Raw genomic sequence first — 16,276 nt, forward strand, 5'->3', positions numbered from 1 at the left:
TACATTTAAAAGTCCTTATCTGATAACTCTGGGGGAGTGCAGAGGATGGCGATTGTGGAGGGACACTAGTTGTATGACCAGATACCTCTGCAGGATGCCCAGTCCCTCACCGCATCTATTTGTATAATTTTTCTGTGTGGAGGTCACGGTTTGTATAATTGGTATCCTTGCATATGCTGCTGGCTGTGAGCCCTCCCAGAGACCCATGTGTTCCTGAACCACCACATTTGACCTCTTAAATGTATCAACATAAAAATGCTTTATGTTCTGGCTCTGAATCCCCTCTGCTCTCATCTTGAAGCAGCTTTATCACAACCCTAGCCATCCACATCCAGATAACCTGTATGGTTAGATTATTCAACTTGGACTTCCGCTCAGTTCTGAGCTGATGAGCGGCCCAGTCCTAACTAGCGCTGATGCACCAGCCTGCCCTATGGGGCTACTTGGATCAGTGCCAGCGATTCAGGTGGCGCGAGTCCGAGCAGCCCTGCGTAGGGTATTCAGTTTCAGGAGGGAGGTTAGGATATGATGGAGGCCTGCTCCACCCTCCCCACACCATCTCTGCCTTCTAAGCATCCTCCCACCACCCTCTCTCGGCCCCTGAACTGCACAGCTCTGCACTTACCTCCGCTGGCAGCTGGGGGCTTAGATGCAGCATCAGCGGGACAGTGCAGGCCTCCCTGCCAGCACTGCTTGCTCTCTGGGTGTCCCAACATGCCTTACGGCACATTTGCAACACCCTCTGCTGGCGCAAGGAGCTCTAATGCACCAGCGGCTCATCTGGTTAGGATTGCGCTCTGAGTGCAGCTATAAGGATTAAAGAGGTGAAATTTTGCCTACGCTGCGCTGAGTTTGTGGGATGAAGGGGAGACTATGATATCGAACTAACACAGAATTTTAAAGACTTCCACTTTACTACAGGCTTACAAACATACATAATAATATCTTTCTTTATAATATTTGATACAATAAAGATAGCAATGTAAATAATAAATAAGTTTTTAATTTAAAAAGAAAGAAAGAAAGAAAGAAAGAGAGGGAGACTATGAATTGGATTGGTATTTCGGGCATGTGCCAAACCACTAGGCTGTATGTTGTGTAAATATCATATATTTATATACACCTCTCTTTTGGCACAGGAACTGAAGGATCCACACTGTAGAGACGAAATGGCAGCTGCCCGCGGTGCCCTGAAGAAGAACGCCACCATGCTCTATACGGCCTCCCAAGCTTTCCTTCGCCACCCCGATGTAGCGGCAACCAGAGCCAACAGGGATTACGTCTTCAAGCAAGTCCAAGAAGCAATTGCTGGCATTTCAAATGCTGCTCAGGCCACCTCGCCAACAGATGAAAACAAGGGGCACACTGGAATTGGGGAGCTTGCCGCAGCACTGAATGAGTTCGACGTAAGTGGCTTTTGTAGACCTTACGCGCAAAGTAAGAGGGAATCCCCCCCCCAAGGTGTCCCTTCTGCATTTTGCCAGACTGTACCCAGGAACCTCAAAACTGTTGGTGTCATTTTGTCCAGAGTTATTTTGTTACTTTGCGCCAACATAACAAGGAGCTTCTGTGTGTTACAGAAGCCTACCCCAGCCTGGCGAGGAAGGGACAGTGTGTTCAGTAGGTTTTGTGTTTTAAAAATTGGTCGCTTGCATTTAATAAAGTGGCCCAAGTTAAACCCAAGCCACAGGCTGGTGTCTTCATTGGGAAGTGTGAGGATAAATAAAATGCTAAATGCAGGGAGGTGGTAACAAGATGCAAGTATCTCTGGACTCCCTGAGGCATATGGTGAACCATTGTGGGATACAGGAAGATGGACTAAATAGACCCTGATCCAGGAGGGCTCTTCTTATGTGATCATTACATTTAAATGCTCATTTACTTTTGGAGTTGAGTAAATGTCAGTTCTTGCAGCCAGTGTTTGCACTCGGTTTTTGTGAACTTTCACAAAGATAAATAACTCTTATTTTTGTTGGTTTGGGTCAGCAAAACCTTATCAAGTGACCAGCTTTAGGGGTGATGGGCAGCCCAATTAAATCTGGTTCTGCTAATTATGTTACAGGGCTGAATTTTTTTTTTTTAGTGCAGTATTCAGTTTGCTTTAGCAAGGAGGATTGATCAAGAAGAATCTGATTTGCTGCAAAGTCTGTGTAGAAAGAGAAAATACAGTACTTGGTAGAACTTGGTCTGATCCTATTGTGGAACTGAAGCACCCCCCCCCCCAATAAAATTCCCCATTGTAGTAGACTCTACACATTTTAAACTCTGTGAAATCACCTGATGTTTATTAGTTTCAAGCTGATGCCAGTCTGATGCTATCCAGAAAGGACTGTACTGAACTCCAACGAGGGTCATTGTGCTGTGTGATAATAACCACAGTGACAAATGGGATGGAGAGCACTGTGCAGGGGCCAGGGGTTTCCAGCAGATACTCTGTATTTCTGTATTATATTTGCATTCTTCTCACTGCAGGTAATGGACTTTTCATACTTTTGCATGGGGGAGGAGTGAAATATCATTTTGTCGTGTTATAATCTGTAAATGCATGTACTAGGTTTTTTTTTTAAGTGAATGGGGAAATGTTAACCAATTGTCCTTTTCACTAAATGAACTGATGCTTCTTCTATGTACACAACACATTCTAACGTAAGTGTCTTGCTAACTTTGCCTCCTTTTTCTTTAAATCCATAAACAATTTGCTGTAGGGGTATCCTGAAGACCACTTTGTAATGCTTATCTTTTAAACAAGCACCGTGCTTCTCTTCCATGGGGAGAAGTCTTTCTCTATGTTTCTGTCTGGAGCCTATTTTTTTCTGATCTCATACTTGGGATTGGTTAATATGCCTTAGGAGCAAAGTGATCAAAGAGACTAGCGCAATGTGAAGTTTGATTTGCAGGAATTTCATGAGAAGGGCATTGGAAATCTTCTGGGATGAAGCAGTGAGAACGTTTTAAATGAAACATGCCTCATACTATACCAGTGGTTCCCAACCTGGTGGGTCACGACCAACCAGTTGGGGAAGCACTTGACCCTGCCTCTTTCAGGGGCGAAGAGGGGGGAAGGCAGCAGTGCGATCCCCAGGATTGCGCTGCTGCTGGGGATGGGAGGGTTTTATTTTTTACTTAGTGGCAGCCAATGCTGGAGTCTGGGGGGGGGGGTCTGGGGAGCCTTCTATGGGGCTCCCCGCACCTCCAGACATCTAAAAAAGGGGGGGAGGCACTCCTGATTTTCATTGTGAAACCAGAAGTGTCCATTTTTTTTTTTTTAATATGTTTGGAGGTGCAGGAAGCCCTGTGGAAGGCTCCCCGGACCTCCCAGAACTTCGGCGCTGGCTGCTGTAAATAAATAAATAAATAAATACCTGTCCCATCCCTTGTAGGAGTGTGATCCTAGGAATCATGTTGCTGCCATAGTCCTTCTCCTGCACACACTTACAGTGCTCCCAACTCCCTTGTAGGAGTAGGACATGCTGCACAACACTGTTTGATGGACAGAACATTTGAAAGCAGCAGGGAGGTATGGGAAGTAAGTTTGAAGAACTGAAGCCTCAGTGGTAACGTCACAAAACGAAGAAGCCTGTTATATGGTTAACTTAGAACATGCGTCTCAGAAACACTTGAAGGGCCCAGTTCGATCCAGATTCCCAGCACTGATGCGGGCATGCCTACGGGGTGTATGTTGCATCCTGTGATTGGGGGGGGCAGTTAAGTAGTCATCCTCAGTGTAAGGGAATGTTTGTTCTCTTATGTTGGGGCTCTGTTGTGGCTGCATCAGTGCTGGAAATTGGGACAGGATTGGGCCACGCTTCTCTCTCTTTGTAAAGCTCTTGACACATTTTATGTGTCAGTGCTAGTCAGAGTGATAAGAGATGGTTTTATAAGACCATTTATATAGACTTGAAAAACTTCAATCAACTGTAAAAGGAAGACTATTTTTCAATAGAATACACCATGTTACCTGCTAACTGGGCAAAGAGTTACCTTTTAAAGTGTTGCCCTCATATTTAATGGGGGGGGGGAAGCAAATGTCAAACTTCACCCCAGTTTGCTGTCTTTTCCAGCAGTGTTTTTGGTGGCTTCTTCTGCATCTTTTTTGTAAGAACTATTTATTTATTTGTTTGTTTAGCTAGTTATACCACTTTGTACACACTGTATACTTGCACAGGGTATAAAGATTTTGATTAATAATAAGTGTAATTATTCAAATTATTTATTAAAATTATTTAATAATAAATTTATTATTTACATTTTAATTATTAAAATTATTTATTTATTAAAAATAATTAATGAATATTTTGAACAATAATAAGTTGTTGTTAAGACATCAATTGCATGGAAATTCGGCATTTTGAAATCTTCAGTTTTAGACCCTTTTTAATTTTGACCTTCCATGTTACATGATGAATGCAGGTGTTGAAAATGTAATTCTATACTATGCTTTCTTATACTATATACTGAACTATAGAACTATACTTTCTTATTGATTATATGCCCTCCACTATTTTCCTATAGGAGTATATTACACACTTCTAAAAAGTTTGAGAACCACTAACTTAGAGCTTACTGCTCATAGCAGAGTTGCTCATCGTAGGGTATCCTTTTTTCCAGAATGCGTTACTAAGTATGTCAACTGTTACAATGGAATTTGAAGCTAACTGCTCATATTTAGAGCTGAGCCAAATGTTCTCAGGATTTTTTTTTCTGTCTAAAATTGGAGAGGAGGGAAGTTTTCACTAAACCCTCCTCTTGACAGAGGAACAGTTGCTACTTAATTGTACTCTCAACTCTGTGTCTATCTTGAAATCAAGTCAGAGGAATGCAGAGTTCTGCAACAATGCATCTTGTGCTCGTTCCAGTATATTCAAGGTAAGAATGTTACTTTCAAATCAGGAGACACCACAGTGAGAACACACTGCTTTCTGATTTTGTCCTCACATTCATTTGTCTTCAAGATGGACACTGTGGGAGTTACACTGGAGTTAGGAAGCCATGCTTTCTGTGTGGAAAGAATCCTTGTGTGTGTGTGAACAGTGACTAGCACAAGGACAGTAGAAATCAACATACTGGACTCTATGATGGAAGCTGATGGGGGTTTCCCAATTCTGCAGATATGTTAAGTGAATTTTCAATGGATAATGTCAGTCGGGTGGTAGTCTTCTTGCAGCAGAGCTGCATAGAAAGAAATTCAGCTGTGAATAAGTTTAGGTTATCATTCATTCTTTCCTTGACTTGTATGTGTTATATATGCCAATAAAGAATTATGGGGGGGGGATGTTACTTGGTGAGTGGCATGAAAACTTTGCCCCATATCATCTAAATCTGCCCCCTATTTTGCAGCCTGTGCATGGGGTGGCAAACGGTGAGGGCGGCATTTTGGCTCTTCCTTATAGTTATAATCCAAATTATCTCTGCTAGAAATACTCAATTTTATTGTGATGCAAAAAAAAAAGAAAATGTCCTTACCCTGAAGTTACTACTTAGATTCCAATTAAAAACTGAGGTATATTTCATTGCAGTATTGCTTTTCTGCCTGTGTGGGAGTCAAGGCCAGCTAAGGCCCCAATAGCAATTTTTTTTTGTGCATGCTTAAAAGTTGATTATTGAATCAATTACTTGGTCTCGATTAAACTGTCCTGACTCTTGGAAGTGATTTTAGTGTCTTGTAAATGGATACATATACTGCAGAAGAGAGCAGACTAACCCTGACTCCCCAAGTCTGATAAAGTGAAGCGTGCTCAAAGAGCAGGGTGCATTCATCGGGTAACCGCGACCTTTACAAAACTTTACATAATGTAAATGTGACCTTTTTATCATTTGGGAGGAGGAAAAAAAGACGCATCCCAAGGGGTAATATTAAAACATGCAAAATATAACAAGCCTCTCATTTTCTAATTATTTAGTGATAGCACTTGTAATTGGTGTTCCTATTTTTGAGCTCCATGGGGCTTTGCGCATGAACCATGTACAGAATTTACTTTTTTGTGGAACCTCTGTCCCTTCTAGCCTTCAGCTTCTTTTTTAAAATGTGCGTTGCCCAGTCTTCCACAGATGTGCTAGTCTGGTTTTCAATAGCTTCTTCCCTATTTCAGCTTTGAACAACGAGTTACCTTTTCAGGGTTTTAAATTAAAAGTTATTGTTTTGCCTAAAAGTAGTTCCAAACACATTTTTCCCTGTTGTATGTCACTTTCTTTAGTACCTTATGCTCTGTTGGCTCCTTCATGTCATACATTTTGTGACTGATTGTTACCTCTTTGGATTGCAATATAGGGAGTCAGTTGCGGGGGGGATCTTGCCTTTAGTCTCAATGGCTTCCCTTCAAACTCTGATGGATATAGAAATGTACACTTGTGCAAGGCTGACTGTTGGCAGGAGAAATGCAGGAGCAAGGAGCAATACTGAATTGCTTCTTTCATAGCTCATAACTGCTGAATTTCAGAAGTAGAAAAAGTCTATGGTTATTTGCAGGTTTACTGACATATATGGCCCTTCAGACTCATTCTCCTTGAATGTGAGCACATTTTGAAATGAAAACTGAGGACAAAATCATAGGAGGGAGAAAAGATGGAAAAAAACTTGTAACACATGTTTGGAAACTTTTGCTGTGCAGTCTGTTATTCAGTAACTTACAACCTGATATAATACGAGCAATTGTTTTTCAGCAGTGCAGTATTGTCTCCCGAAGAAAATGAACACAGACAAGGAACAGCAGGCATGAGTTAGAAGACAAATCTCTGGTGGTGGTGTTGTTGAAAAAATCCTTTTGGTTGTGTCCTTTTACAAATTAGAGGACTGCTACAGACTAGTGACACAGAAAATATCTTGAGTGGTGTCTCACTGTTAGAAACTATAGGTTAGGAGGAGAGTCACTTTGGCTGCAATCTTAACCTCACTTTCCTGAGGGTAAGCCCCATTGAACAAATTAGGACTTACTTCCGAGTAGACCTGGTTAGGCTTGTGCCCTATATCACTGAAACCTGAAGCTAAGGGAGGGGTCCTGTCTCACCTTTATGTACCAGGCTATTCAAGCAGCCTTGGCTTTGCAGGGTCAGGGAGATCGCCCTCCAATTGCCTGTGCAGTAGACACCCAGTTTTGAATGTTAGTTCCTGAAGCTGGGTGCTCGAGACAGTCTAGGGATTTTGTCCATGTCCTGGACTCCACTACCATTTTCTCTTTGCTGCTCTTTACATTCATGGGAGAGGGAGAAAGATGGGATCAAGGGAGTACAGAAGAAAGAGCACGAGTGGTTAAAAATATGGGGTCAATGTTGGCCTGAATAACAGGTTCTGGTTCTGAACGAAATGAATATGTGAAAAGTTTATCCTAATGCCTTGGCCTTTTTGTGGAGCAATTTATGTTACTATTATTTTTAAGCAAGTAAGCAAGTGCAAATTAATTGGTTAGTGTTGACCATATGTCTGGATCTGATCTTGTTAGACTATATCACACTTGTGGAGCAGCAAAATAATGAAACAAAATCAACAGTAATCTAACTGTCAAACTATGCAGTACTCACAGCCTCATCTATCCTTTCTCTTGCTGTTGATTTTTTTTTTTAAACCAAAAACAGCCTTTAAGGTTGCCAGTTTGAGCAGTGGAAAGGCAAGAAATGAGACTTAACCCCATCTAACTGTTTTCCTAGTAGACACCTCTTGAATTATTCAGAGTTAGGGGAGATTTTGGACCTGAAAAAATGTCCAGCAAAGAAAAGGATTAAGCAGCCTATCCCTTGGCATTCCTGTGCTTAGACTGGAAGCCTTAGGAGCAGAAATTTGCTTTTTAAAAAGGCATCTGGCTTCATGGAACAGATAGTTTGGCCTTCAGACTGCAGTATTGTATAGTATGAATAACGATTGTGTTATTTCTTGAGGCATAGTGACATCTAGTGGACAGTGTGTGTAGAACACATTTGTTTCTAAATCAGTAGTAAAATGCTCTGTGCTTGTGGACTTACTCACTTCACATTTAAAGATGACTTTATTCAAACAATAATGGTGCATGAGTGAGATGTGGTTGGACTGAACTAACTGTAACATTTGTGTTATCATTAGTTGATCTCTCTCTCTCTCTCTCTCTCTCTCTCTCTGTGGGTATGTGTGATGCAACATAGAATCTCCTACCCACATAAGTAAGCTGGAAAGGTCCCTTTTTAGCAAGAGCGCTGAGATAATTCACCTGATAGCTTTAGTTTAATACTTTGGTTCTTTCCTTAGGCTCGTAGCACTTGTACTGGTACTCAAATTTTCTGTTCTCCTTCTTTGTTTTTGCATGAGTGTGCCCCGCTCCCTGCTCTCACCACCCCTGTTTCCATTGCTGCCCCCTTTCCACCTGCCATTTACAGGCAGGCTGGGTGGGCAGATCCTGGGAATGGAAGAGGTTTGACTTCAGGATCCTCTTGCCCAATTTGTTTGGAAGAAGCAGATGATAGCCCCCCACCCCTGGCCCGGCCCTTCCTTCAGGTTGGTGAGAATGAAAATGGATGAGAAGAGCTCCAAAAAGAATATCCCCAACTGGATGAATGGGCAACAAAGTGATAAGTGCAGTTCAGTGTAATTTAGTGCAGAGTTATGCACACTCGGGCAAAAAAGCCCCATGCCATTATTCACAGATAGAATTTAAGCTGAAGGTGACCAGCCACCAAAGAGATCTTGAAGTTAAGGTGAATAATTCAATGAAAACATCAATCCAGTGTTTGACAACTGTGCAAAAAGACAAACCCCATACTGGAGTCATTAGGAAAGGGTTTGAAAGTAAAACGACAAATATTGTAATGCTTTTATAGAGAACTAGAGTGTGATCGTACTTAGAAAATTGTGTAGAGGTTCCTCTCATTTTACACGATTTGGATTTATACGTTTTTAAATAGTGCACTTTGAAAATTAATACTGAAACTTAATTTATGCATGCTAATTTTTCAAAATAATGCAGTAAACTTCCTGGCTTTCCAGCATGTTTGGCTGGCTTTGGTTGTGTTCCTTTTTATTTTTAATTTACACATTTTTTAAAAAATATGGACTGATTTTCAAGAACGTGACGCCCACATAACATAAGATGTAACTTGATTGTGATACTGGAAAAGTTGCAGTAATTTTGCCAGGGAGCAATGCTGGGAGAAGGACATGCCTTAATCTCCTGCTTGCAGGCTTCAGAGAGACATCCAGTTGACCACTGTGGAAAACATGATGGCAAACTAGATGGGCTTGGACGTGATGCAGTAGGGCTGCTCTTCTTGGTTCTTTTCGGTGCTCTGGACCTCAGAGAACTTGGCCAGTGGACACATTTTCCATTTAAGTGGCACTTGAGGGAGAGGCTGTAGCTTTCTCAGATTTACCCGTGACCATAAAATCAAATCTGCTGGCCATCCTCTCGTAGGCTCACTTTCTCTTACTTTGGCAGCCATGAACCTCAAGACAATTAATCATAATCTGAATTATATTGTCATGCTTTGATTTATGACTTCAATGGTTTTGATTAATTACAAATGTAAATGAATTGGAGCACTTTACATTAGTCATTCCATAACTGGCTGTCAGTAGTTGGCAGGAATTCTTTAGGTTACCAATTGAACACGTTGCGAGTGTTAGAAGCAAGATTCTGTTTGTAACCATGCATTTTAATTTATTTTAAAAATGACAAAGTGCATCTTGTTTATAGGCTAAAGAATAAAATTGCTGAACCCAGGTTTCTGTTTTAAGGAGCAGAAAACAGTTTTCAGACAGTTGCATGGGTTGGGTGGGCTAGAACTCACTGGGATCTAGTTTATTTGTAGCTCATCCCCCCCTTCAATTCAAAATGGGTAACAACAGAATACCATTGGTTCCAAATGTACAAAACTGTAGGTATGTGTGACGACAATGTGTGCACATTCAGAGGGTCTTGAGGGTTTCTGCTGGAGCCATTTGTACGTCTGACTAGGCAAGCATCTTTCCAGTTTAAACAGTGGCTTTCTAGTCAGCCTTGTGAGCAGCTGGGGTAGGTAGGAATATCAGGGGCACTTGTTGCTGTGTGTCTGTTTATCTCCTTTACGTACCCACTTAGCTGTACAGAATTGCAGCCTTGACTTCCCTGGGAAGATAAGACAAACACAGTAATGCAAACTAACCATTAAAATGAGTAGCAGGCATTACATTTCCTGAGAGTAGTCTTTTCTGATATGACTTTGCAAGTGAGAGGAAGCTGCTTCCCTTCGGTCTTATTGACTAATAATCCTTTTAAAGGTGTAATCTCTCAGTTTGCACCGGCACTGCAAACCCTGACTGTACCACTTTAAATAGCATGTTCTTGTCTGTTGTTGTTGTTCTACTTAGATTTGAAATCTCGTTTATTATTACTGTAAGCTAGGTAACTGACATTTCAGGAAAGGGGAGGTAAGGTGGAAAATTTCCCATTTTTCCAAGCCTGATGTGTGGTCACCAGAACAGCAGCAGTCTCTCCTGCCAAATTGTCATCTGCTGGGGAGAAGGGGAGGGGGCAGGCCAGTTAGGAGATGTGCAGCAATGACAGCAACCTTGATTACAAGCGCGTGTTGTCGGCAACCTTCAGTCTCGAAGGACTCTGGTATCGTGCTCTGAATGGTGGTTCTGGAACAGCGTCTAGTGTGGCTGAAAAGGCCGATTCGGGAGTGACAATCCCTTCCACACCGGGAGCAAGTGCAGTCTGTCCCTGGTCTGTCTCCCTGGCTATGGGCCTTCCTTCTTTGCCTCTTAGCCTCAGACTGTTGGCCAAGTATCTCTTCAAACTGGGAAAGGCCATGCTGCACAGCCTGCCTCCAAGCGGGCCGCTCAGAGGCCAGGGTTTCCCACCAGTTGAGGTCCACTCCTAAGGCCTTCAGATCCCTCTTGCAGATGTCCTTGTATCGCAGCTGTGGTCTACCTGTAGGGCGCTTTCCCTGCACGAGTTCTCCATAGAGGAGATCCTTTGGGATCCGGCCATCATCCATTCTCACGACATGACCAAGCCAACGCTGGCATCTCTGTTTCAGCAGTGCATACATGCTAGGGATTCCAGCACGTTCCAGGACTGTGTTGTTTGGAACTTTGTCCTGCCAGGTGATGCCGAGGATGCGTCGGAGGCAGCGCATGTGGAAAGCGTTCAGTTTCCTCTCCTGTTGTGAGTGGAGAGTCCATGACTCGCTGCAGTACAGAAGTGTACTCAGGACACAAGCTCTGTAGACCTGGATCTTGGTATGTTCCGTCAGCTTCTTGTTGGACCAGGCTCTCTTTGTGAGTCTGGAAAACGTGGTTGCTGCTTTACCGATGCGTTTGTTTAGCTTGGTATCAAGAGAAAGAGTGTCGGAGATCGTTGAGCCAAGGTACACAAAGTCATGGACAACCTCCATGACCTCCACGCATTACAAACCTCCACACATTACAAGTGTGTGTGGTTGTAATGAGACAGGGGGCGGGAATGGTGGTAGCCATGCTGTATCCTATCCCTCTTCCCAGCCCTAGTCTGCCAACATGGATCAGCTCAGACTTGTGCCAATGTTTTATCATGTGCTGGTTCAAGTAGACCCATTTTGCTGGCTGGGGCTTACCCCAGGGCAAGGGGACAGACTGTCCCCTTACCTCGAGCAGCCCACCAATGTAACAACTATCCCCATAGGGTGCGCCAAAGCCCATGCTCTTGCTGCTGCATTGTCGTGGAGGAGATTGGATAGGATTGGGCTGTTTGCTACCAGTGGTGCTGAAATTGCTTTGCACAGACCTAAATATCTTAGTTTGACTTTTTGCATTTCTATAAGATATGGGAAACCTTGTCAACATATTACAAGGACATCTTGATCTTGAACATGATACAAGGACATCTGCAAGAGGGATCTGAAGGCCTCAGGAGTGGACCTCAACAGGTGGGAAACCCTGGCCTCTGAGCCGCCCGCTTGGAGGCAGGCTGTGCAGCATGGCCTTTCCCAGTTTGAAGAGACACTTGGCCAACAGTCTGAGGCTAAGAGGCAAAGAAGGAAGGCCCATAGCCAGGGAGACAGACCAGGGACAGACTGCACTTGCTCCCAGTGTGGAAGGGATTGTCACTCCTGAAGCGGCCTTTTCAGCCCACCAGACACTGTTCCAGAACCACTATTCAGAGCGCGATACCAGAGTCTTTCGAGACTGAAGGTTGCCAACTACCATGTCAACATGTTCTGTTGCTTGACACATTCGTCTTGCAGCTCCTGTTTTATTCCATTTCACGGTGGTATGTCTTCTGTTAAACGTGCAGGTTGTAGCTACAGAGGAAGAGTTATGTGCAATGCCAACATACAGGTTTGTCTTAATGCTGGTTCCTTTGATTATAACCTTTTTCTTGAGCAGCAGGCACTGTGAGTCAAGTGCTGCAAGACAGGAGTACAAAATGACCTTTTCTTTTCTTTACTTTTTCTTGTAGCTGCTACCTTGAAGTGTAAAGAGACTGTCATGAGTTAGTAAACAACCAGCAGATGACCTAAAACCACTTATCATTGAGACCAAGTCTTCTGCAGAGGAGAAATCGTGCCATTTGGGATCTTGCCTGTATTGCAAATCAGATTGCAAGTGGCCGCAGAAAGCATTAACGTGACAATAAAATGCCCTTAATGTAGTAAAGCTAGAAAATAAAGGAAATTGTTCCCACCAAAGCCAATATTATTTGCACTTTGTGTACTGTGCTGTACTTCTCAGTGCTGCTCCTTCTGTGTCCTGACACACTGCAAGCTGAAGAAGTGTAATCTGAGTGGCTCAGAGTGTAATCTGTTTCTGAAAGTCATTCAGTTCAGTCATCTGATTTGGAGAGCCTTTCTTTCCTCCTCAAAATCTTCCAAAATAATCTAATCCTTTCTCATGGTTGGCAGGCTTCCATGGTAGCTGACCTCTCCTCTGCAGTCAAACAGGTTTGAAGGGAAGCTTCAAATGTTCCTCCCCAGTCAAAAGCAAGAGCTCAGTATGTTTGTACCAGTATGCTGCTCTCCTTATGGACAGGAAGGGTGTGTGTGTGTGTGTGTGTGTGTGTGTGTGTGTGTGTGTGTGTGTTTCAAAAGACAGGATGGGACAAAGCTAAGAAGAACTTTAAAGATAAGGGAAGGAATTTGTACTGCAGGCTGAATAGAATTGGGGGGGCAGTGTAGGGTTTTGAGGAGAATGTCACATGATTTGAGTAGGGTTCAGTCGACCAAACAGATGAGATTCTGGGCTTACCAAAGATGGTCGCTGCTGCTGCTCCTGAGATCCTAGCTGAGGCAGAGTTCAGTTGAAGTGAGGGGAGCGTTGGATCCATTAATATCTCAGCCTCTTTGGGAGAGATGCCATGGGGTGACCTTCAGTCTGTGCTGGGGGCCAGATGGGTTCTGTCCCTAGTCTTAAAAGGAGGTCTGATTGAGATTAGAGTGTGGGCACGTAATGTAGTGGTGTTTCAAGGTGGATGACCAAGGCATGGACCACAGTTTTCACTCAGGTTCATACTGAGTCAGGTCAGATACTGAGAGGGAGGTGGGGAAGATTTTTGCAATTTTGTGTAGGGTTATATGGTCTCTTACCAGATTTGATACAGGGAGTAGAGAGAAGGGAGGACTCAAATAATAAAGTGAAACGTTTGTACGTGATCGGCACTAAATATTTGTTTCGGCACTGTCCAATGAACACTCGAGACAACAGATATGGGAGAAAGGGCCACTTTATTTCACATTAACAAGAGAAGAGGAGGCTGAGACCTGCAGCATCCGAGGCAGCGAAAGCCCCTGTGGTGCGGGTCGGGACCTCTGGGCGGTACCAGAAACCTCTGCCCCCAGGCGGGCATGCACCCGACTCCGAGTCGTGCCCCGCTCCTGGGCGGCGCGTCTCATCCATGTCTGTCCCTTAAGGGGAAGGCAGCCGGACCGCAGACTGCGCCACCTCGAGCTGCTGAGCCTCTGAGGTGTGCCCCGCGGTCCCGGCCAGGGCCCCATCTACGTCCTCGTGCCGCCGAGCCCCTGAGCACTGAAATAGGGTTCTGCCCTGCCTATGCCTCCTGAAGGTGCATGCCAAAGTCCCATTCACGCCTCCTAACCCGCACCACCTTCCCTCTTAAAGTGACCAATGGCAGCTCGAAAACGGGGGGGGGTGCAACCCCCTGGCCCGTGACAGTCTGGGGTAGGCGAAAAAACTGCCTGCCCGTCGGTCAATCTTGGCAGGCAGCAAAAAATTCCTACCCGGCCCCAAACGGCGACCAGTTAGACTCAGACTGCCTCTAGGGCGGGCAGGCGGGTATTCCCATGGTGCCCACGTGTAAAGCAGGAAGAGGGGCTGGGTCCCGCACCCTTTAAAAAGGCCTGCCGTAGCTGCTAGACCCAGCCCCCTTCCACTCCCCCTTGGGGAGGGACTCTCGTGTCCCAGGCCAGGCCAAACAAACTCCGATCACCCTTTTAATTAGGCGATCGGGATTCTTTTGAGGTGACCCTATTGCACACCGTGCCAAATTGGTAGATAGTCAGTTACACAAAATTTGCTGTTTGTACTTATGTTGCAACTGTTATTTGTGAACTGTTTTTTTTTGGGGGGGGGGATCCCTTCTCCATGTCTGCTCATAAAACTAAAGTTAAAAAAAAAAATGCAAACTTGCTCTTAATGATCTCTGTTGTTATGTTTTCCAGAACAAGATCATTTTAGATCCCATGACGTTCAGTGAAGCTCGATTCCGACCGTCTCTTGAAGAGAGGTTGGAGAGTATTATTAGTGGTGCAGCGCTCATGGCAGACTCCTCCTGTACGCGCGATGACCGGCGGGAAAGAATCGTAGCAGAGTGCAATGCTGTACGACAGGCCCTCCAGGACCTGCTTAGTGAATACATGAATAATGTAAGTGGAATTCTGCTTTTAATTTCCTCTTTCTCTATGGATTGTTAAACTGTTTCATAAATGGGGTGAGAGGTTTAGATACTTGGCAAAATCATTGCAGCTCTGATCTTCCAGAATTCTAAACAATGAATGACATCCTGACTGATGCCTCCATTCACAGAGGGAGCTCCCAGTGGAGGAAGCTCTTGTCAGGAAGCTACCCAATGAAGATAATTCAACATCATCTTTGAGATTAGTAGTCCAGGTAATGGCGGAGGCACAGAGGTAGTCCAGGTGATGGTGGAGGTAATGGTAAAGGCACAATCTATGGCATTTTCACACTGTGCATTGCCTGACATCAAGTAGAAGCCATATGTAAGCATCTCTGAGCGTCTTGGAGGAACAGTAAGTTATAACTCTAACAAATGAATGTACCATATTGACACACGGTCAAGCCCCAAGCTTTTCTATTCTTTGTATACACAACTTCCTCCCTTCCACCAATATAATTTAAGATGAAGTGTTGTACAAAGTGTATTGGAAGAACTACTGTTTTTGTGTTTATATTAGCAGCATACTTTGCCCAATTTTTATACATTTCTGAGGAGCTCACATTACCATGCATTCCTCAAATAAATCAGCCAACAACAGGTATGGGATTAAAATGGGCCACTTTATTGAATTACAACAAGAGCAACAAGGCAAAACAGGGTAAACAATACCCATCCTAAGTGCGGGGTTCTAAGTGGGGGAAATGGCCCTAGCCGTCTACGTCCCCCAATCTCATAGGGCGTCCACCCGACACCAGGCGTAGCTCAATAGTTATTAAGCCCGCCTTTCACCGTCGCCCGAAGAGGGTAAGTCAGCCGAACTGCTATGCCTTCAGGTCACCCCTGCAAGGCCCCCAAGTTCAGACAAGGGGCTAACCAGCCTGCCTCCCCGAGCCGGTCAAGCATCTTGAGAGCGGTTCTGGTTCACCCCTGCCCTTGCTGGTTTAGATTGGACACCGAGAAGGTCTTCTGCCTACCCACCCCGCACTTCTACCGCCACAAGGGGAGGTCAGCCTAGCGCTTGGCCTTCCCTGCACCCAAAAAGAGTTTCAAGCCCTGTTGCAAATCTGTTAAAAAGGGCCCACATCCCATAGGAGAAAGACGTACTCCGTCGCCACGATAAAGAGCAGCATCCCCAAAACAAATTCCGGGATGATGGATAACCGCTCCCCCAAGCTCCGTGACGACCCTGCCCAGGTAAGCGTTGACCCTTTTGCGGGCCATGTCGACTCTTTTAGCACAACGCACCCACTGCCAGACCCTCCTGGGCAGCATGTCAGACCACAGGATAGTGATCCAGGGGAACTGACTATCTAACAAGGTAAAATCCCTGCGGGCCTGGAGCCTCAAGGACATGGTCGTCCTCTGGCCCAAGTCATTCTCGCCCAAGTGGACCACGATTACCTGTGGCAGGGGGTTGAGTGCGATGAACTCCAAAACGGCTGGGA

At 44.5% G+C, this 16,276-nt stretch overlaps 1 protein-coding gene across 1 annotated transcript in view; it reads left to right on the forward strand.

The window, feature by feature from the left end:
* Window positions 1-16,276, forward strand: part of CTNNA2 (catenin alpha 2) — a 459,234-nt gene that overhangs the window by 91,326 nt on the left and 351,632 nt on the right. Inside the window, exons 5-6 of the mRNA XM_066632254.1 lie at window positions 1,140-1,406; window positions 14,596-14,799. Of these exons, the coding sequence (XP_066488351.1) occupies window positions 1,140-1,406; window positions 14,596-14,799 (471 nt within the window). The remainder of the gene's footprint in view (window positions 1-1,139; window positions 1,407-14,595; window positions 14,800-16,276) is intronic.

Source organism: Tiliqua scincoides, chromosome 6 (assembly GCF_035046505.1).
Source record: "Tiliqua scincoides isolate rTilSci1 chromosome 6, rTilSci1.hap2, whole genome shotgun sequence".
Taxonomy (NCBI): domain Eukaryota; kingdom Metazoa; phylum Chordata; class Lepidosauria; order Squamata; family Scincidae; genus Tiliqua; species Tiliqua scincoides.